At 33.5% G+C, this 22,432-nt stretch overlaps 1 protein-coding gene across 2 annotated transcripts in view; it reads right to left on the minus strand.

Annotated features, from left to right (window-relative positions):
- Window positions 1–1,249: 1,249 nt before the first annotated feature.
- Window positions 1,250–22,432, minus strand: part of LOC141483357 (retinal homeobox protein Rx3) — a 30,259-nt gene continuing 9,076 nt past the window's right edge. For both annotated transcript variants that reach the window (XM_074177902.1, XM_074177903.1), the window contains exons 3-4: window positions 9,219–9,385; window positions 1,250–1,676 (exon numbers count right to left, since the gene is read on the minus strand). In XM_074177902.1, the coding sequence (XP_074034003.1) occupies window positions 1,293–1,676; window positions 9,219–9,385 (551 nt within the window). In that variant the 3' untranslated portion in view covers window positions 1,250–1,292. The remainder of the gene's footprint in view (window positions 1,677–9,218; window positions 9,386–22,432) is intronic.

The following is a 22,432-nucleotide window of genomic DNA, read 5'->3' on the forward strand; positions in this document are numbered from 1 at the left end:
CACCTGCTACATGAAAAGCATTTTACAAGTGTTGTTCATGACGAAGAATTTCAAGAATGAGGTTTTAATGATGAACGAGAATGTTTCCTACTTATTCACCAAACTCAAACAATTGTTCATGCATCATCTTTCCCACCATTCGATTCCCTGGAGTCTTTGAAGTCCACCAAATACTCATTAGGACAACAAGAGGATTGTTCCGAGTTCTTGGGGTTCTTGTTGAATACTCTTCGTGAGCAGGAAAGTAGCAGAATCAATACTTCTGACCGCTCTGGATTGAATTATTCCGTAGTTTATATCGTCTTGTGTTTGTATATTTTTTTGCTGGAAAAATTCTCACTTATTCACTTTGTAGTAAATGTTCAAGAGGTAGCAAAAACGTATGTGACTTTTTGGAACTTCAACTGGCGTTTCTTAATATGACTGAAAATGGAACTTTTAACGGGTGATAATCAACTGTATTGTCAAACATGCGCCAAACTAACTGACTTTTTTGAGACAACAAATATATATATGGCACCAGTCAATCTTATAATAATACTGAAGATCTTCAAACATGACTCAACCTCTGACGGAAGTACCAAACTCTCAAGAAGGTTCAAAATAAATAAACACATCAATCTAGAAGACCACTAATATAATATTCATGCAGTCATTGTTCACTGTGGTTCTGGCGTTGTATCTGGTCATTATTACGCATTGGTCAAATACGAAACGGACTAGTTTAAGTTTGACGATAGTTCTGATATTTATTGGAGCCTCTCGAGACACCCTACATTTTATTCTATGAAAGAGAGGACATTGACAGATCAAGATTTTCAGATGTTGTGGTGCTGCAGGTTTTTCCGGGTTTTCCTGCAGCTGGAAAAGCAAATGCGCTACTGGAATCAATCAAGTCGCCCTGGAGGGCCAATTAATTTTTGTTGTTTCATAATTTCATGTTTTGTATTACTTTCTTCTTTACTATCAAACTTTTTCAATGTTGCAGAATATATGTATATACTTTCATGTAGGTATTTCTATTTTGCAGAAAATCAACTTTGAAATTGTGATATGATTTATCGGAGGGCATCCGTATCGATAATAATACAATATGAATACAATTACAATTTGATTCGTGATATAATAATATGTTTTTCTCGTTGCATAAAGAAGTGAATTGTACAACATAATGATCACTATTCGAAAGAAATGCAGGTAGCAAATTTCTTCATCATTAATACACTAGTTTTTTCTTTTTCAACTTTTTCAACAATATTTTACTTAAACCAAATAATTCCAAATTTTATCACTCATAAACTGAAATCTTGTGTCCTATATCTAAAAGCTGGCATATTTAATGAATTACAAACTGAATTCGAAGGTAACGTTGAATAACCAAACGGAGAATTAGATAAAAAACTACAAGTTTGGCTCGATAAGTTATTGAAGTTATTCGTATAGATTTCGTGTTGATTGTATTGCGAATAGGAGCATTTCCAAGGCATCACATATTGTACATCAGACCCGGAATGCGAGGTGGCATGGTTCTGATACGGAAACAACGGTTTCTCTGTTGTATCCGCCTTCAAAGGAACTGGAGGTGTCTTGCAGGGAATTTTTGATGGAGACGTTTGCTGCGAATTGATGCTTCTCTCATTTCTTCGAAATTTGGCTCGACGGTTTTGGAACCAAACCTGAAATTGATACATCACTATACGTTAATTTTGCAGTTGTCATAGACTCATCGATATCATTTCGTGACACTATATTTGAAATACTAATTGGAATAGTTTAAAGCGTATTAGTAAAATAAAAGCGTAGTATCAAAATATGATACCAATAAACTCTCAGGGCCTATCGAAAGTAGAATCAGTTATGATTTGACTCTTGTTTTGGATGATTTTCATAGTTGTAAAACCTGTGGTGATGTGGTGATCAAAAAATGAATGAGTTCTTCCTGAAAACTTGCAGCGGTTAAAAAGAACTAGGCGTATACTAAATTTGCTAAACAAAAATATAGAACTCGTTCGATTGATGACTCATTTATTTTGTAGAAATTCATGTTGAATATAAAATAAAGAAAATACTTTTGTCTAGTTTCTACTGTATTTATTTATTCGTTACGACTGGTTTCGGCTTATAGAGCCATTTTCAAGTAAACACAGTAGAAACTAGACAAAAGTATTTTCTTTATTCTATATTAAAAATATACAAGTCTTATAAATTGAGAGAGTAAAGAAAGTAATGAAAAACATATTTTGACTAATGATTTGAATCACTTTCATTAGTATAAAAATTCTCACAGAGTCTACAGCGTTTCCCCATAGAGTTACACCGTAATTAATGTGAGAGTGAAATAAGCCAAAGTAGGCTGTTTTCAAAACTGCCAAGTTAGCAAATCTGCTCATTTTCCATTATATGAATAGAGTGTAGTTTAATTTTCTACTTAGGTGCTCAATATGCGGTGACCATTTCAATTTGTCATCTATAACAATTCCAAGTGGTTTAACTTCTGAATTGTTGACAATCGTATTATTGACTAAAAAAAATTTTGATTTTCGTTTTTATTGAGTTTCAAGCAATCAGAAACGAACCATGTGTCAGGTTTTCTTGAAAAATCATGTGAAGTTTTTTCCAAGTGGTGAATTTTCTTGCCAGAAGCATAAAAGGAGTAAACATAACAACATAACTGCATAAAAAATACATTTGATTGGACACATATAATGAAATATGTCATTGATATAGGCAATGAATAAAAATGGACCAAGGATAGAACCTTGAGATACCCCAAAATGAATGTTCTCGATTTCAGAATAGCTGTTGTCCATAAGAGCAGCTTGTCTCCTACCATTCAAGTACGATTCGAATAATTTCCATGCAGTATCGCGTATACCGCATAATTGTAGTTTGTCTAATAGTACTGTGTGAAAAACACAGTCGAAGGCCTTGCTCATACGGTAGTGTCACACATAGACACCACCGTATGTTGACCCACCTCAAAATCTTCGACTATATCAGCCACAAGTCTTTGTATCGCTTGAATAGCGGAACAGTTCTGTCTGAAGCCGAACTGACCTTCATGTAGCGTTTTGTGCATAATAAAGAAGGAAATTAAGCGGAAGGGTTATATTTTTAGGAGTGACTAATTTTTTGGAAGAGAGTTTTTGGCTTTCTACTACTCCATCTTGATACAGAAAAATGTGGGAAGTTTCCAAAGAAAGAAAGGATTTAATCAATTTTAAAGAAGTATCTGTATACATAGATGTGTAGATCTTGCAAAGAAGTAACTTTCAGACACAAATCTGGAAGAGAAAGCCTTCCTGAAATAGCAACTTTCATATAAATATTGAATTACACAAAAGAATTTTTTTTTTAAACAAATACTTTTATATGAACACTGAATTATACAGAAAACACTTTTTTCTACTGTTTGTATTCCAAACATTCGTAATGAAAATAAATCAGAATAATTCACAGGGTTTCTACACAATATACTAAATGAAAAAAAATTTACTTTCATGGAACACTGTCATGCTCACTGGTAGACATCGATGTTTCGCCGTAAGACACTAGCCTTAGGGCTCTTGTTTATAAACGTTGATTTTATAAATTTATTTGCAGATGATACACTATTGGCATGCTACGATACAAGCTTAAAGGATGTAAATGAGTACCTCATGGCAAATAAATTAAAACTGAATAAAATGAAAACTGAAGGAATGATTATTACAACAAAATATAAACAAAATTCAAATGAAATAAATCTACAAGTCGATAATGAAAACATTGAAATTGTGTCATGTATCAAATATCTTGGATTCCAGTTAGATAATTTATTACTTTTTGACAATCATCTCGATTATATATGTAAAAAAATATATATATTTCTTCGCAAGAATTTCTGGTAGTTTATCCACTCAGTCTAAAATTACTGTGTACAATGCGATTATCCAACCACATTTTGATTACTGTGCTTCTATTATTTTCTTGTTTAATCTAAACAAAAACTTCAAAATCGCGGTATGCGAATTGTTCTAAAAGTGAATAGATTCACTGAAATTGGAATTATGTTACAAATTTTGCGGTGGCTACCGGTTTCTTTACGGTTCTATTATTTAACTATAACATTTATATATAAAATTCTGAATAACTTATCACCTTTATATTTTTCTGAATTTGTTACTTTAAATTTAGAAGTGCACAAATATGACACAAGAAATCATACTAATTTGCATTCATGCAGAACAAATAGGAGAAGTGCCATGCATTCTTTATTTTTCAAAGGGTTCGATGCATACAATAAATTACTAAATGAAATTAAATCTAGTCCATCATTAAGTATTTTTTAAAAACAGTTATTGAAATTCATCCATAATGCTAGATAGAATAATACTTGGTAAGATAATATTAATAAATATAGTATTTATATGTTGTTTTCTGCTTTTTATCATTGTATTGGAGCTGCACCTATATTGCAATGTATTTTTAATAGCATATGTCGTGATTTTTCAAACTGAAAATTTTTATTTTCAATTTTGAACTATATCTACATTTTGAGTTTTTTTATATAATCATTTTCAATTTCTATGTTAGTAATATATTTTATATTACCTATTTCAATAAATATATTCTTCTTCTTCTTCAATTACAATCTGGATAACATTATAAGAAAATGAAAAGTGTGTTTTTTCTTATAATGTTATTCAACTCGTTAGGAGTTACAAATTTCGTAAACTTTTTTTACCTCTATTGTTTTCGGTGTTCATCAAATTCCAGCATGGTTTAGCTAAATTGTCAGATTTGAATATCAACTGATTGAAATCTGACAATTTAGCTGAAACATTGAATACAAAGAGTACAGAAATATACATGTCGAACTGAAACTACATCAACCAGTCTGATAACTGATTGTTGTTGAGGCAAGAAAATATTTGAAACAAAAATTCGTAACATTCGCCTTCGCCTCCTAGCTAACACCACCACAGCTTACGGATTAGGTTTCCACACATAAAAAAAAATTGGAGAAGCTGATTGTCTAGCAGCTGAATTTTTTCTCGAAATATTAATTTTTTCAATAAAGTATTTGATATTAATTCGTTTATATTTCATTGATGTAGAATATTATGTTGAAATTCATCAATGTGGATTTAGTTCCATGAAAAATTTTGCAAAATGCAGGGAAATAATAGTATCATTTTAAAAAGCACTTCATACATAACTTAGAATTGAATATTTGAAAAATACATTCTGTGAAACTCTCAACAACAACAACAACGCTCTCCATGCGTTTTATTCTTGACATTCAAAAATGATTGAGAGTACTCAGGGAAATACGAAAGAACACGAAAAAGTAAGACAGTAATTAGGTTTTCAGAATATCGATTGCATACAATATAAGCTGTGGGGGGGTTTGAAGTTGTCTGAAGTTGTCCTGATGCAGAATAAGACGTTTTTTATTTTTTATTATATCTGCAGTGACCTCTTGGAAAATACTTGTTTTGAAGCAATACACGTTAATAAATCGATGCTCCGGTGCTACAGTATCGAAAATATCTCATGAGAACGAAAGCGACATTTTGGTTTGAACTTGGTTGAAAAAAAAGTTGATATTAAATTACTCTCAACTGAAAACTTGAACAATGAATTTTGAATTTCAATTTATAGCAAGAGGGTTGGATTGGAATAACTGAATTTTGTTTATTTGAGATTTTTGGGATGATATTACGTTCCCATACTATTTTGTTGACCATGTTGACCATGTTTTGTTGACCATGCTTATAAATAGATTACTCAAACATTTCATTATCAACAAATCAAATGAATCAACATCAAACAAATTTTCATTTCATTAATTCATTAAACGATAATCTGATCTGTTCATTATTTCTTGTCGTTGAATTATATTGGAAGAGAATTCCTCAATTTCTTCTGAGTTTTAATTAACAAGACGTTTAGTCTTAATAACCAACAACTAATTGAGGGATTTGAAGGTTTAATAAATTATAATTATTATATGTGAGTGCTTTCGATAGCAGACTATGCTATCATCTTCATGGCTTTACTCAAACTGAACGTTTCATCTTCTTGTTTGTTTTTTATACGGTTAGATCGCCTTAGTGAATTTGTTATTATTGTTGATTGTTCATTAATTAGGGCCTGGGCAGGTATTTGTCCTCTCTTTTCATTCGATTGTTTCATTAATTTTGTCTGCAGTTGGGTTACATCAGGTATTTGGTATTTCTCTAGGTGCATTATTTCTAAGAATGTGTATTGTTTTGTGGAGTATATTGTTAGGCCTTGTTGTGTTTTGATTTGTATTTGTTCCTCGATAAGTGCATTATGATTTTTGAATTTATGGATGTTTAGTTTTTCCCAGGTGTTTATTCGGTTTCCTTTATTGACTTGTTTCATGAGTTTGATGTTTTCTGGTGGGGGAAAGTTTTTTTTTGTATGGCGTGTGTTGCGAGATATGATTTATAAGTTGTTGGGTTTATTTATGCTTTTTTGTGCTCGCCGTACCTTTGGATCAGTTTTTTCTTGGTTTGGCCGATATAGAATTTGTTGCAGTCCTAGCATTGTATGCCGTACACTCCCAAATGGTTATTACAAATATAAAAAACTGTGCTTGCCACAATACTTGGACAACAAAATTTCATATCATTTGAGATTGAGTTAGGAATTCTAATGAAAGGTTTCTAATTGTGATGCAAATTAATGATAGTCGAATTTCTAATCGGTTTAAATACAATTTTTGTGTTATCATAAGAACTTCAGTCAGGTTTGAAGCATTTGTTCACAGCTCACAAAGTACATTTGAAAATAATACTAGAAATGTGGTATCAAAATCATGTTATCATGTTTCATCATATATATTTTTTCATTATAATTCTACCCAAAAATCACTTGAAATAAAGTTTTGTGTTAGTATATATTGAGCGGTAACGGAGTTGCCTGGAAAATGAGTCACAAATGTTGTAAATCTGGCTACCGGCCGACCAATGGATAATTATTATAATCAAGTCATTGCTGTTTTTAATTCAACAAAAAAGACAAAATATACACCTCACACATTCTGAAAACTGAAATAACTATGTTAATCATGATTCTATAGAAATAAAATGCAATATGATTATTCGGTATACAGAGTATTTAGGCTTGCATCAGGCTTGCACATTTTTGACAATGATATTTTGATTTACTGTCCTTTTCATAATAACATATCCCTTCTGTTTGTTGAGAGCAATGTGTGCAATCATTCCCTTTTCAAAACCCTCTTTTCAATTTTTTTTTAGTTGGGCTCAACGCCTCTTCAGTGAGTACTTTTAACAGCATTCTCATAGACACAAGTAGGATGCATAAATTATTTGGCAGTTGATTCCAGATATATACATCAAATAAGAACAATCACCTCCGGTCAATACTAAAAATTTCTTGTACCTTGCACGAAGTCTTCCTTCGTAAAGTTCTCTTCTGATAATATAATTCTGACGTGTCTTTGCTCTACTCTCAGGAACTGACGAAAAATATTTGAGAAAATTAAAACGACTGACATTTATTTTTCAGGAAACAACTTCTTATAACAACTTGATATTTCGCACCGAAGAAGATAATTCCATCAATACTTTCCTAAAAGTATCATCAACCCAAACCTATGGGAACATTTCTACTTATTTCATGAACTGACATTTCAAAAAATATATATTTTGCAGTGAAGACTGAAATTTATCATTCGTATTTCGCTTCCTCAAGCGGAGTATGAAAACCTGTCTGATATTTCTCTCGTCGAAAGAATTCATCTATCATATACTCTCCGGAAAATACTATCCTTCTTGATAGGGAACATTTAAAAAAAAACTTTTTCGTAAAGGCAGAAATTCATTTTTGAAGAAGCTACTTTTTGTCACAACCCAGAATTTGTCAGATAACATTCAGAAACAGAAATTTAATGTTTTGAGAAACAAAAAAAGCACTTTTCGAAACGTCAGCCATTGTAATGAAAGATAAGTATATAAATGTTTTTTTCCGAAAATACACTTGAACAGATTCTCTTCAGGTGTAGATTTTTTCATTTTTCAATTTTTGATCCCATTGAAAATCTATTCGGGTTTTCATATCTTGATTTAGGTATTGTGGAATATGAATGTTCAGAAAAGTGCACTTAGAAAAATAGAAAGGCTAACTTATCTGATTAAAACCCGCAACTATATTCGCAAATAGTTAATGCATAACACTTCCACTTAATTTTCTAGGTGCAAATAAATCAACAAACGATGCAAAAAGTTATTTCCATTTTCAGTAGACTTCACGTAAAAGAGACCCTCGATATTTAATTTTTTCATTTCCTTCTGGGTGGAAAACAAATCATTATCAGCGACATCTATTCAGTAGGTATCTGAAGTTTATAACTGTATTTCCCGATTAAAACAAAATACATGGAATAATAGCCATAATCATACGATTGTGACATACCTAGATTATCTAGAAAGGGCAACAAGCGTTATTTGACATCCATTTATCTCCCAAGCTAATAAAAGGACGCTATCAAAGAATACAAAGCCCATAAAAGCTCAGAAGAGGCATTTTCGTGTGACGTAAAATTTTTAGTACCTACCCTGACCACCAGAGGGCGATGGCAGTACAATGTCAGTATTTAATGTGATTGGTGACTACCAACAGAACTCGGTAACAATTGACAAACCAGTCCTCTTTTTAATTCAATTCAATTTTGGCGTACATCCCGACTTCATTATGATTCGGCCGACTGGTTGTTAGCGAATGCTAGCCATCCAATTCTGTTGTTACTCACATTAAATACTGACATCGTACTGGCACTGGCCTCTGGTAGTCAGAGTGAGTACTAAAAATTTTACGTGACACGAAAATGCCACTTCTGTTCTTCCTATGGGCTTTGTATTTTTTGACGCGGTGTAAACCTTGACCTAAGCATTGTTTACACACCGTTAGATGTCACTAGGTCACAAATTCATGCATTTTTTTCCTGAACAAATTTTTATTCAATTTTCATGTAAATTAATTCAAAAACGTAATATTGAATAATTACAGACGATGCATGTGGTTTTTCAGTATACCTACCGGGTGTCTACATTCAATATTACTGGAAATATTTACGTTGTTGAATGAGACGTACCTACGTTCCAGTTGAACAAAAATTCAACTGTATATAGATTGAATATTTTTTTTGAGTGAGTACAAGAAATTGAAAAAAAAATACACACCTGAACTCGAGCTTCACTAAGGCTAACTTTGGTCGCTAAATCTTCTCTAACGAAAGCATCTGGGTAATGTGTTTTTTCGAAAACCTTTTCTAAAGCTGCCAATTGGGCAGTTGTGAAGGTTGTTCTATTTCTACGAGGTTTCTTGTGCTTTTCTTCATTTGATATATCTGAAATAGAAATGAATAAGACGTTTAGGGTCATTATTATGAAGAAAAATATCGTGAATAAATTCCAATACAGAACGTTTCGTAAAATTCAAAACAAAAATTTTCGAAAATAAATATATCTGGAGGAATATTTGCCATTTGTGCCTTTTTCCCATAATGGATACTTTCATAATACATTTCGAGTAGAAAATTAGGTAGATTTAGTTCTAACGAATATTTTTAAATGAACTTGGAAAATTACTTCGGACTTCCATTTCCTAATGTGATATGATTTGAAATCTCTGAAATAACAAATGAAAATTGCAATAAAAACCCTGAAAAGAAATTACGATAAAATAAAAAAAACAAGCAAAAAATTGAAAATTGAACCAATAAAATTAAAAATCCAAAGATTTCAAACCAAGTTACTCTACGACGTTTTGATTTTTAGTATATATATATATAGAAACAGAAGTTAATATCGGACATAGCACTCATGAAAGTGGCAAACCATAGACACGTGTTTCGGGCTTTTGGCCCATCATCACGAGATCTATCAACTGAAACCACAAATGTGCGTTTGGCTCCTGTTGGTGGCTCCGTGCATTTGTATTTCTATATTTCTATCTTTTGGTAACCAAGTGTTGCCCATCCTTACACTTGGCTGCACCATACTGATGATGGGCCAAAAGCCCGAAACACGTGTCTATGGTTTGCCACTTTCATGAGTGCTATGTCCGATACTAACTTCTGTTTCTATATCAAGACACTCAATAACTTTCATATTTGTGTATATATATATATATATATATATATATATATATATATATATATATATATATATATATATATACTGGTTTTTGAAATTCGGTTACGGCGTTGTTGAGTTATTGCACTTTTCCTTAAATATAACGTTTCAAAAAAACTTATTTACTTGTACACGAATCCAGTCTATATCTTTTATTAAATTGAACTAGACTACTACTGAATACAAACCATTATTCTCACCTCTACGATACGATATCGATATCAGTTGAATATAATATTGAAATTCTTGAGAATGTGACTAACTTGGGGGTGAATTGCTTTATATTGCACAATTTCATCAAGTAGCTTATGCTTGTTGATGCCATAGTAACAAATATTGTTGAATTGTCAGTTCGATTCAGTGATTCTTTGCAAGACAGTAACTGTGCTCTTTGTGCGAAAACTCCAGTATGCCTTTCGCGTTTAGTCCAAGTGATTGCATTGATATGTTATTAATTTTTGGGGAATGTCAGAAAAACTACCGTCAAGCACAACGTCTATACCAAGAACGTTTCCAGACAGACCCATTCCGTCACGAATGACTTTTTCGAGAGTTGTAGAAAAATTGCGAACTGGGTCATTTCCTTCTACTATAAAGCATCGTCATCATCCGAGATCTGTTAGAACTGAAGATTTAGAGATCAATGTGTTGGCTTATGTTATTATTCATCCACATGTTTCTATCCGTACTCTTGCAGAAGAAGTCGGTGTGAGTAAATCTAATGTACAGAGAATTCTGAAAGAAAATAAATACCACCCATTCAAAATTCAGTTGGTACAAGGTTTGAAACCCACGGACTTTGAACGACGACTTGAATTCATTGCTTGTATTCAGGTAATATTACATGAAAGTTCTAACATATTCAGTCAAATTTTGTGGAGCGATGAATCGCGATTCCACAATAATGGAGTTGTGAATCGACATAACAGTCACTATTGGTCTCAAGAAAATCCCCACTGGGTCCGCGAAAGTAATTTTCAAACTACTTGGGGTATTAATGTATGGTGTGGATTGTTCAATGGCCGCATCATAGGACCTTACTTATTCAATGAAAATCTCAATGGATTGCGATATTTACATTTTCTAGAAAATGATTTGATCCAGTTGATGGAAGATATTCCCATAGCAGAACGACAAGGAATTTGGTGGCAACAAGATGGTGCTCCTCCTCACAATTCACAGGTTGTTACTGAATATCTGGATAGAACGTACCCAAATAGATGGATTGGTAATAAGGGTCCAATTTGGTGGCCGGCTCGTTCCCCAGATTTATCACCGCTTGATTTTTTCTTATGAGGTTATTTAAAAGATATTGTTTTCACTACTCTCCCTTTGAATGTGGATGATCTGAAAATGAAAATTCGACTAGCGTGCAGTGATATTACGCCTGATATTATAAGAGCGACCTGTACGAGAAAAGTGATTCGACGTTTCGAAGCGTGTATAATATCTAATGGGCATCACTTTGAACAATTTTTATGACTTATTTCTAGGTACCTACCATTCTTAAGAAATGATTTATCAAGATATATTATTTACATTGTTATTAATTAAAGATTTGTTTTCGAATACACCTCTTTCAATTTCGCAATTGTTTCATATTCAAAATGATTCCTGACTGAATTCCACAACTCAAAATTGAAACCATTACTTCGAACACCCAAAATTTTGACTAATTTTCATGTGATCTGATGCAGAGAGAATAATTGTATGAGATATTTTTGAAAATAATAGTCGTTCTCAAGACTTTACATTTCAAGCAATAACTCAACAACGCCGTAACCGAATTTCAAAAACCAAACATGAAATGATATCAGAATTCAACGTAGCATCTGAATATGTAATGATATACAGGGCGTTCTATTTTAAAAAATGGAATTTTGGTCTGTAGCACCTACACCAAACACCCTGTATATTTAAAAATTATATCAAAATATAGCTCTCATGAACTCCTAAAACTTTTGTATGAAACATTTTTGTGTATCTCCTTCAACAATCCAGATATTGCCTGTCACATAAAATGTGGGACACCCGGTATATATATATATATATATATATATATATATATATATATATATATATACACAAAAATGTTTCATATATATATATATATATATATATATATATAAAGCGAAGGGTAGTCTTGACTGACTAGTTAGGGAGAAATACGGAATATTGTTGGGTATGCAGTCAAAAAATACTGGGCTATCGTTTAAAGAATACTCTTTGTTCTGTGGTCGAGCTTTCGAGAATGTTCATTCCCTTTATCAAGACATCTACAAGAAATTGAAAACATTACAGCAGTGTCATGCATGGCCGGTGGAATAATTTTTAAAATTTTAAATCTTTTAAATGTTTAAATAAAATAAATTCTGTATTTTTTCTCTGAAACATATAAATTTGATGTGTGACACTTTTCTACATGATGAAAAGTAATAACTTTGTTTTTCTCATTGCAACGTCTGACTTTTTACTATAACCTCAAGTTAGTAAGTACTTTTTTATCTATTTGTTTTAAAATTTTGCTGCAATGTTTTCAATTTCTTGTAGATGTCTTGATAAAGGGAATAAGCATTCTCGAAAGCTCGACCTTATGACAAAGAGTATTCTTTAAACAACAGCCCAGTATTTCATAAATATATATATATATATATATATATATATATATATATATATATATATATATATATATATATATATATATATATACAAAATTGTAACGGAATACAGGGTGTTCCAATTGAAAAATACAACTTTGATATGTCGCACTTTCTTGAGCTACAATGTAGACTCCAAAATAATTTCCTTCTGCTGCCCCAATCAATATACCTACATATAATGAAATGGAGAAATTCACGAAAAAATGTATATGGTTTGGTTCACAGGAACCGTATCGTATGGGGTGCCCCTGTATGTTACCATACTCTTAAGTAGCTAGATAATTCTTGACCTGTCCATTATAGCCGTCACAAAATATCTTTGAGGTCTGAGGTCACCAGGTCTGAGCGCTCAAAAATTCTGAATTTAGTATGATAGTAGTTTTCTCGAAATAAAAATGACCGGTAGATTTCATTATTCCAGTTTTATAGTCATGTTTTCTAACATATATTTCGTAATTTTGAATTACAGCTAACAATGCGTTATTTTTAATGCAGGGCTCATTTCTGGATAAAACTGCTTTCATAAACGTATCATTCTGCTTGGGATTTGCACCTAATCGCCAAAAATGTTTGAACTTGGTAGTTATATGGGTATTTATTCAGATACATAAGTCTAGTTCCAACTGCATTATTCTATCATAAAATATAATATTCCAGCCTATCGAACTTTTCCTCAGATGAAAACCATGTTTCATAAAAAAATCGACCACAAAACAATGCAGCCAAGTACTAATATATCAATTGAATCATTTGGCATTTTTTCAGCGATGTCATTTCAATACCTACTACTCCAAATTAAAAAAAAACATTCATTTGTGATTCAGTAAGGTAGAATCATGATGTGCCTTACATTATTACATTCTTTAAAATAACATTCAGTAGAGACTGTTTTTTTCATCGGGCCATATGAAAAATGAAGTTGATGATTTCTACGAAACGACTATCGCAGTGGAAATATTTCAGTGCTGTCTTGTAAAGAAGAAAATGTAGAAATGACAATGCGATATTAATTTTTAACATATTCATTAAACAAATGACTGATTGAGTAAAACACGAATTTGTCAATGTTGATATCCTGCAAAGCCCTCAACGCATTTTTAATATTGATGAGAAAGGTTGCCGCCTAAATCTTAATAAATCACAACAGGTATATGCTCGTAAAGGTGTCAAACGAGTTCATTTAATTTCTCAAGAACATGCTGAGAATGTGTTAATTGTCAGTTGTGAAAATGCTATAGGACAAATGATTCCAGCTATGATGTTGTTCAAAGGAAAAAGAAAGAAGAATGAATGGCACGACAATCTACCTGCTGGGACAGATATTGAGATGACAGAGAAAGGAAGTATGACTACCCCAACTTTTATTAAGTGGGTACATCATTTTTTTAAGTACAAACCAGAAGGAAAAGTACTGCTAATGTTTGATGAAGCATCATCTCATTTGGATGCAGGTATTGTCAATGCAGCCGAGTCCCACGAAATTTCGCTCTTTTGCCTGCCAAGTAATTGCACACATGAATTACAACCTATGGATAAGGCGGTGTTTAAAGCTTTCGAATCTTACTGGGATGACGAAGTCATCACATACTGGACAAATAAACCAGAACGAACAATCAATAAATTTTCGTTTGGTCTCATTTTCGAAAAAGTGTGGCCAAAAGCAACTGCACCTTCAAATGTTATTTCAGGTTTTCGTGCAACATGAGTATACCCGTATGATCCAAATATCATTCCTGAAATTGCTTTTACCCCATCAGAAATAACAGAAAATAAATTAGATTCAGAAGATTCGACTATTCCATCATCTTCGACATCCGCAACAAATATCCCTATGGCAACTTCATTCCGGATGGAAAAAAAGGAAAGAAAAACTCGAAAGGGAAAAAAACAAAACTGAAGATAGTTCTGAGAGTTTTGACAGTTCTGACAATGAATTTTCAGTACATGACAGCTCAGAGTAGGACAATTTAATGTCAGTTAGTTTCAATGAAGTGTTAGTTACACCAGAATTAGAAACTAGAAAAAAACAGTGTGCTAGAAAGAAATCCCTTAATTATCGAGCACAAGAAGTCACAAAATCATTGTTTGATGAAGCTAGTTTAAATGGCCCTAAAAACCAACCAAGAAAAGGGAAAAACCTGGCAAATGGAAAAACTCTTAAAAAACAACTAAAAAAAAGAAAGTTGGTATTGTTTTGCCTGCAAAGAGGGTGCTATTGAGGATATGAGACTTTGCGACAACTGTAAACGATATATTCATGAAGAGTGTGTAGGACTTTCGGCAGATGATAAAGACATAATTTTCATATGTTCGCAGACTGTTCGCAATAACTATTATTATTTGTTATAAAATAAATATGTTACCTGCTTTCACCTTGATATGATTTGATTAATTGTGGTATTTCAAAAGTGGGCCTTATTAGGTACATAGTTTGGGCCTTATAAAGAACACAGTGTTCCTAATTAGGCCCAGAAGCAACTGTTTTTCAAAGACCTGGGAATAACAAGTCATAATGAATTTGACAAAATTTAGCATTTTTATATTAAATTTAAATGTAATTTATCTTCTTTTTGATTTTGAGAGTTCTATCATGGGTTAATTACCTAAAAAATAACTAACAAATATTAAGTGGGCCTTATTGTGTTCACTTACCTTAAGCGTACAACACTGGACCTACCAAGTAATAAAAAATCTAACAATTCCGTTGGTATATATCAACAACATTCCGATTACAGTGGAAGATGTATAAGATTTGAGAAATCCGTAAGATTTGAGAAATCCGATAATTGCTGGGTGTAACGCAATCAGAAACGATCCTGTTTTTTAAAGAGTTCGGGAGTCGAACTCATTTTCAACAGTTTTTGTAGATTAAGAAACATTACATGTAATTTTTGGTAATAAATTGTTATTGTCGAAATTTTATTTCGCTCCGTATCTTCGAAACAAAGTGTCCTATCAAAAATCATCAAATGACAAAATATCCTTAGAATAATCCAAGAAATAGTCCCCTAAATTTTTGCCGCATGTTTAATGAATAACCTGTATACTAACTTTCAAATCATGTTCGGTATCGAGAATCGTGAAAAATTCTAACTGAAACACATCTTCTTGCATTTCACAACTGTTTTCTTTTTATAAAAATATTGCGGTGATCACTCATACTCACCTTCACATCCTGAAAAATGAAAAGGGGATAAACCGCAATGAAAACAAACGCCACGAAGGTACCCCGATCGACCGTTAACAAATTACCGTAATCCTTTACTATTCGTCTTAGTGAAGTGTTTGGAAAGTCAATTTCCGACGGCAACTTGATATATTTTCGGTACACAAACACGACATCACGATACGTCAAGTTACCCACGTGTGATGTCCCCAAACAACTGCAACCAACCTAAAGTGGCTATAATATTAAAATTGAAGCCGCTTCCAAATGTGTTAATTTTAGGCGTTTTATTAGCGTTTTACACTTTTTATGCATTCATTTTACGTATTTTTTGTGAGTCTAATTCTTGGTTTTACGGCGAACCTTTTAATTTTATTGGTTTTCCGAGAAACGTCTTCGAAAGAAAATTTATCCACTCGTTAACTTTCACTCGTGTTTTTGTTTGTCTTAGCACGTTGCTGATGCTTGTTGAAATTCCAACAATTGTAAACAAAGGAGTATATCACTTCTCAAAAGCTCTGCTTTGATCGAAAATATCCTTTTTAACTGTTATTTCAAAGAGATAAACAAACAAGAGATATTAAGAAAATATTTAATTTTCATTCTGCATGTATTCTGAGATTTTACTATAAAATGGATTTTAATCCACTTTGTGGCAAAATGATGCCATAATTATATGAAAACTTTCAGAAAAGCGAATATTGATGACAACTATTCAATGAAATGAGTGAATCAATCTCAGACTTTTCTTTCATATTCAAATGATACTGGAAGACCGAAACTGCTTCTTTCAATTCGTAATCAAAATATTCGAATGAAAACTGAAACATCATACAAAAAACAGTTGAAAGAGTGTCGATATGAAATTTCACTCAGATCAGATACATTCCTTTCGATCAATGAGGTGATAAAAGGTGAAAACCTCGGGCAAAAAACAATTCCAAAAAATGTTTCCAATCACCAGAAATGCACCAATCAAGTTGGTATTGCGAAGTGTATTGCAATTATGGTGATTGGGAAGAGTGCCTGTTTTTTAATGAGTATGAGTATGAATTATCCAACAAATTTTACCCGCTTGTGTTGTACTGTTTGGAACCTTTGGTGTTGTAATGAATATTACTGGAGTTTTCTCCCATCTCCAAATCGTTATTTTTAACACCTTGACACGTGTTTCAATTACCAATTGACCATCTTCAAGGGGAATATTAAACTGAGATTAATCTTCCTCTTTAAGATAATCACTTGTCGATGTGTTAAAAATAATGATTTGGTGTTGGGATAAAACTCAAGTAGGTAATATTATTTTACCAGTTTATGAAAATAAAAACAAGATTCACATATAACTAACCACGAATATACGCAACAAACATTTTTTTGAATAACATCTCCAGGTAGAGCATTCAATAAACTTGAAGTGGTGTTGTTGTAGAATACACTGAATCATGGTCATTGAATGAAAATTCGTTTGTTTATAGCAATCAAGTCCGCGAAAGGATGATTGAGACTAAAAAACATCTATAGTTAGATCCGTTAGGCATCTAAATCACTATGCTAAAATATTTCCTCCTCTTGAAACCACAAAAATCAATTTGAACATCTTTCCAATAGCGATTGTCACATATTTCGAAGTGAAAATTTACCCAAAGAACAAGATTTGTGAATGAAAGTGTTATATTCAATTAAAAAAAAATATTTAGAGTTGTTGATCACTTGAATGTTCTTATCTGTCATTATGAATGTGGGAGTAAGAAAAAATGGAAAAAATAGTTATTGTAGATGGATCTTTTTCTTTTTTTTTTCCACTGATTGACCGCCTCAAAGTAATGGATTTATTGAACACCACGTGAGAAGAGAGAAAATGGAATACATAGAGGTTTTTCGTTGAATTTCGGAGGGAAACTCATAGCACACGAAGTTTCACATATTAGCAAAAAAATTGTTCGTATTCATTGGTTTCTGCGTTCTTCTTAGGTAGAGTTGGGATCCCTGGCGTAAAGTGAAAGTATAGAAAATTCTTTTCCCACATCAAGACAAACGTACTGCTTATCGGCGTTCGCTTCTCTAACCAAATGCGCAAATGAACTCGCACCAGTATGTTGCAGACTCTTTAACTTGTCTTACAAGAATGGGGGTTTTCCTTCTCGTTGGAAGATTGCTCGCGTTCAGCCTATTCCCAAAAAGAACAATGAAAATCTTGCGAATAACTATAGACCAGTTGCTTTGCTATCAGTGATATCAATAATCATGGAGAAAACCGTAAACCATCCTTGAATATTTGGAAGGCTTCAATATCTTGAGCGATCATCAATATGGCTTTCAAAAACAAAGATCCACAGACGACCTTCTATCGTATGTCACCCATATTTGGAACAATGCAATCGAGAAACATGGAGAGTCAAGAGCTGTTGCGCTTGATATTTCTAAGATATTTGACCGTGAGTGGCATGAGGGTTTGCTGGCCAATCTTCGATGCTATGGTATCATTTTTATGTATGGCAGCTTCCTCAAAGAATGTTTCCTGCAAGTGGCCGTCAATGAATATCTCTCGAATAATTCTATCAACAACTCTGGCGTTTCCCAGGGATCCATATTGGCTCCAACCCTCTTTTCATTGTATATCAACGACTTATTGGAAAAAATCAAGGATCCAATATATTGCTTTGCTGACGACAGCACACTTGTCTCGTCATCACATTTGGATTCCTGAATATCGGCTGCGGATGCACATCTTCACCGGCAGCAGTAGGTTGCATATACTTATGAGGATCTAGAAGTGATTTCGAATTGAGGTGAAAATTTCGCTTTCTGCTTCTTATGTCTTGGCACAATCATGTCGCTGGCATTGCAAAGGCTGCTTCTCAAAAGCTTGGAACACTCTTCCGCACTAGAAAACTGTACACACCTCAGTGAATTTTGATGCTTCATAAAGCTCAGATCAGACCCTCTTTGGAGTATTGTTCTCATGTATAGAGCTCCGCCCCTAAGCAAACCCTGAAGTCGATACATTCCATCCAGAAAGGAGCCATCCGCCTGGTCGGAGACGCGAACATCACTTGCAACCTTGATAGTCTGGAACATCGAAAAAAGGTTGGGGATTTGTCTCTCTTCTATAAATACTTTCACGGGAAGTGTTCAAGTGACTTGGCTCAATTGATTCCAGCAAGAGCGGTTTATATCAGAACTACGCGAGGGACTGTAGCTGCTCATCGTTTTCAGGCTCAACTAAGTACACCTTGAACGTCAGTGTTTAAGGACTCTTTTATTTGGAGAACTGCGTTTATGTGGAATTAACTTCCTGAAAAGGTTTTTCCAAATTAGCGAAACGTGCCTTGAGATAAAGAAGTTTTGTTCCAGTGTGGAAAAAGTATTTCCAAGAGTTTCTGCGCAGATAATAGGACCTCCATCCTTCATCAGGCGCCTACTGTAGCCCAATGAGGTGAAGGCTTCATCTTGTGATAACTACTTTTGCTCTTTGTGCAAACTTTTCCAGCGGAAACGTATACGAATTCTCTGCACAAAAATGTATTATATCAAATTACACATTAGACAAATATTGATTGTTCATTTTGTAATGTTTTTTTTTCAGAACACTCTTGAAAGTTAGAAAGAATATTTTTTAACGTATTCTAAAAACACTTTATTGTGTGATTTTCACTAGATAGTTTTACAAAAACGCAACCCGTGTTTCGCCATACAATGGCTTCCTCGGGCGTGTCTTTAAGATACGCCCGAGGGAACTATTTAGTGAAAATTACACAATAAAGTGTCTATAGAATACGTTAGTTATGGATTTTCATCAAGTATCGGCCAATTCCATCATAGAATATTTTTTTAATTGAAAGATATTTTTGTTACTAAATAATTTGACTGTTGTTTCACCATTTTTCAAATGAAAAAGGCAGAAATTCGATACAGATATTTACCAATGATATATGGACATCGATGTCATCATTTGTATCAAGCCGGATCGGTATTTGAACTCCTCTGACGTAAATAGAAGGATGCTAAGCGAAAAGTGGCACTAATGTACCCGCTAAGAAAGTTGATATCTTCAGAATTGACTGCAAAATTAAACAACGAATTTGAAAGGTGAACCAGGGTTCCAAATTGATGCAAAGCTCAATCCGATTTTCGCTGCCATTACTGTTTTGAAATCAATCAATTTCAATATTTTGTATGAACAGTACTATGAATGTTTTTCATATTCCAATCAATGTCGCTTTCAATTTTGGTCGCTTTCTTTTATATTTTTTGTAATAAAGCTATAAAATAATCAATACTCTCTTTTCCCCCCGATGAAAGCATAATGGAATCAATATTTGTTACTGAATACATTCATGAAAAAAATTAGATGGACTCAGTTCACACTATTATATTAACTGACTTCGGTAGACGTCCTAAAATATACTTCCGAACACCGCAGGAATAAAATAACTTCAGATACATTTATATTTGGTCTCATTCTAAAAGCGCACATCCTCGACAAGTAAAACGGGCCTTTTTAAACTCAATTCATCAAGCAATTACTCTCGTTACACACAAACGCCGCTTTTCTGTTCGTCTGTCCCCACTAGATGTCCGTACGACTGATCAAAGTGTATCAAGAAGGAGATCAAAAGATAACTGTGGTCACTGAGTAATGAATGGTACTACTGTTTGGCAAAATACAGAAATGTGATATTCGTTCATGCGATGATATCATTTTTCGAGGAATTGGAGCTGTTCAAAGAAATAACCGATTTGCGTTATTGAGGATATTACGTTTATCTCGTTGAGTTCTCGATGGAAATGTATTTTGATAGTTTGTAATGTCTTGGTCTATTTTTTTTTTCAATTTCAGGTAGTCAGTGTGGGAAATCCAGGATTAGTCTTTGACAACGTACCGCCAGGCAGAAGAACCAGGGAAAAAGCTTTCCACAAGAATTCAAAATCCTGTCAACTTTGGTTGAGGGGTTCAAGTTATATCACCTGAAACCATTGCTGAATCTTCAACCCTCTGAGATATGGTATCATCTTTCATTTTTTTGAATGAGAGGAGCTTTCAATTCTCTATCCATTGCTGCTTTGCTGTTGAAGACTGATGAAAACAATTATCAAAACCGCAACACGTGTTTCACTGCGTTCATTTTCAGTATGAATACTTCTGATGAAGTAATTTTATAGTGGAACACGTGTCGTCGTTTTGTAATCTGCTCAATGTAACTTCAGTACAAAAAAAAGGCCATAGCAACGGGCACGAGTTGATCAAGTGCTCGACGGATATCAGAAAAGTACAAGTTCCATCCGGATCTTCAAAAAAAAGAATGTTTTCCATTTAACAGCTGTTGTCCTGTTCAAAACGACAACTCAAGCTGAAAATTTAAAGATTGAAGAGGTCTTGCATTCGGTACACATATCATAGATACGTTCATACAAACAGTGCAAGTTGAATGAAAGCTCGTGAAAATTCAAAATTGTAGCTTTTTCTTCAGGTTTGGAAAGTTCATAGTATCAGTATCTTCATGAATACGGCGAAACTAAATAATATTGCACAAACTATGAAGTGGTCACCGTTCTATATGGCAAAATCACCGCTATTTCCTTTGGTGTTCGGAAACAAAGATCAACAGGAAACCTTCTTTCGTATGTCACCCATATTAGGAATAACACAATAGAGAAACATGGAGAATCAAGATCTGTTGCGCTTGATATTTCTAAAGCTTTTGACCGTGTGTGGCATGGGGGTTTGCTGGCTAAACTTCATAGCTATGGCTTGTTGTATCATTTTTGTGAATAGCTCTTCAGCTTTCTAAAATAACGTACCCTGCAAGTGACCGTCGACGGATATCTCTCGAATGCTTTTGCCGTCAACGCTGGTGTTTCCCAGGAGGGATCTATATTGTTTCAATCCTCTTTCTATTGAATATCAACGACTTATTGTAAAAAACCAATAATCCAATATATTGCTGTGCTGACGACAGCACACTTGTTTCGTCATTCCATTTGGATTCTAGAACATCGGCGAATAACGCACATCTTCACCGGCAGCAGGAAGTTGCATATCTTAATGAGGATCTAGAAGTAATTTCGAATTGGGGTGAAAATGACCGGGTTCGATTCAATGCCACAAAAACTCAAGCATCGTTTTTCTTCAAAAAAATAAATGTCTCACAACCGCATATAATAATAGGGGAGCCCAAGCGGGGATTTCGGGATTTACTAAAGCGTGGCAGATTAATATACAGGGGGATACCTTGTACCCGGTTAAGTACCTCCACCAAATATGAGCCCCATATATAAGGCCGCCTGTGAGGGATAAAGGATCAGATTAGTAAAAAAAAATTGATTATCAGAAATTCTCGAGCGCGTCAGATTAAAATAGTTAATTACCTGCTAAAAAGTGTGTATTCCAGTAATCTGAAAATTTGAGAGTGACGTACAAAAAGGGGAGGGCA

Source organism: Leptinotarsa decemlineata, unplaced genomic scaffold, assembly GCF_025532065.1.
Source record: "Leptinotarsa decemlineata unplaced genomic scaffold, Ldec_3_MD MMD2_tig00003335_RagTag_RagTag, whole genome shotgun sequence".
In the NCBI taxonomy this organism is placed as follows: domain Eukaryota; kingdom Metazoa; phylum Arthropoda; class Insecta; order Coleoptera; family Chrysomelidae; genus Leptinotarsa; species Leptinotarsa decemlineata.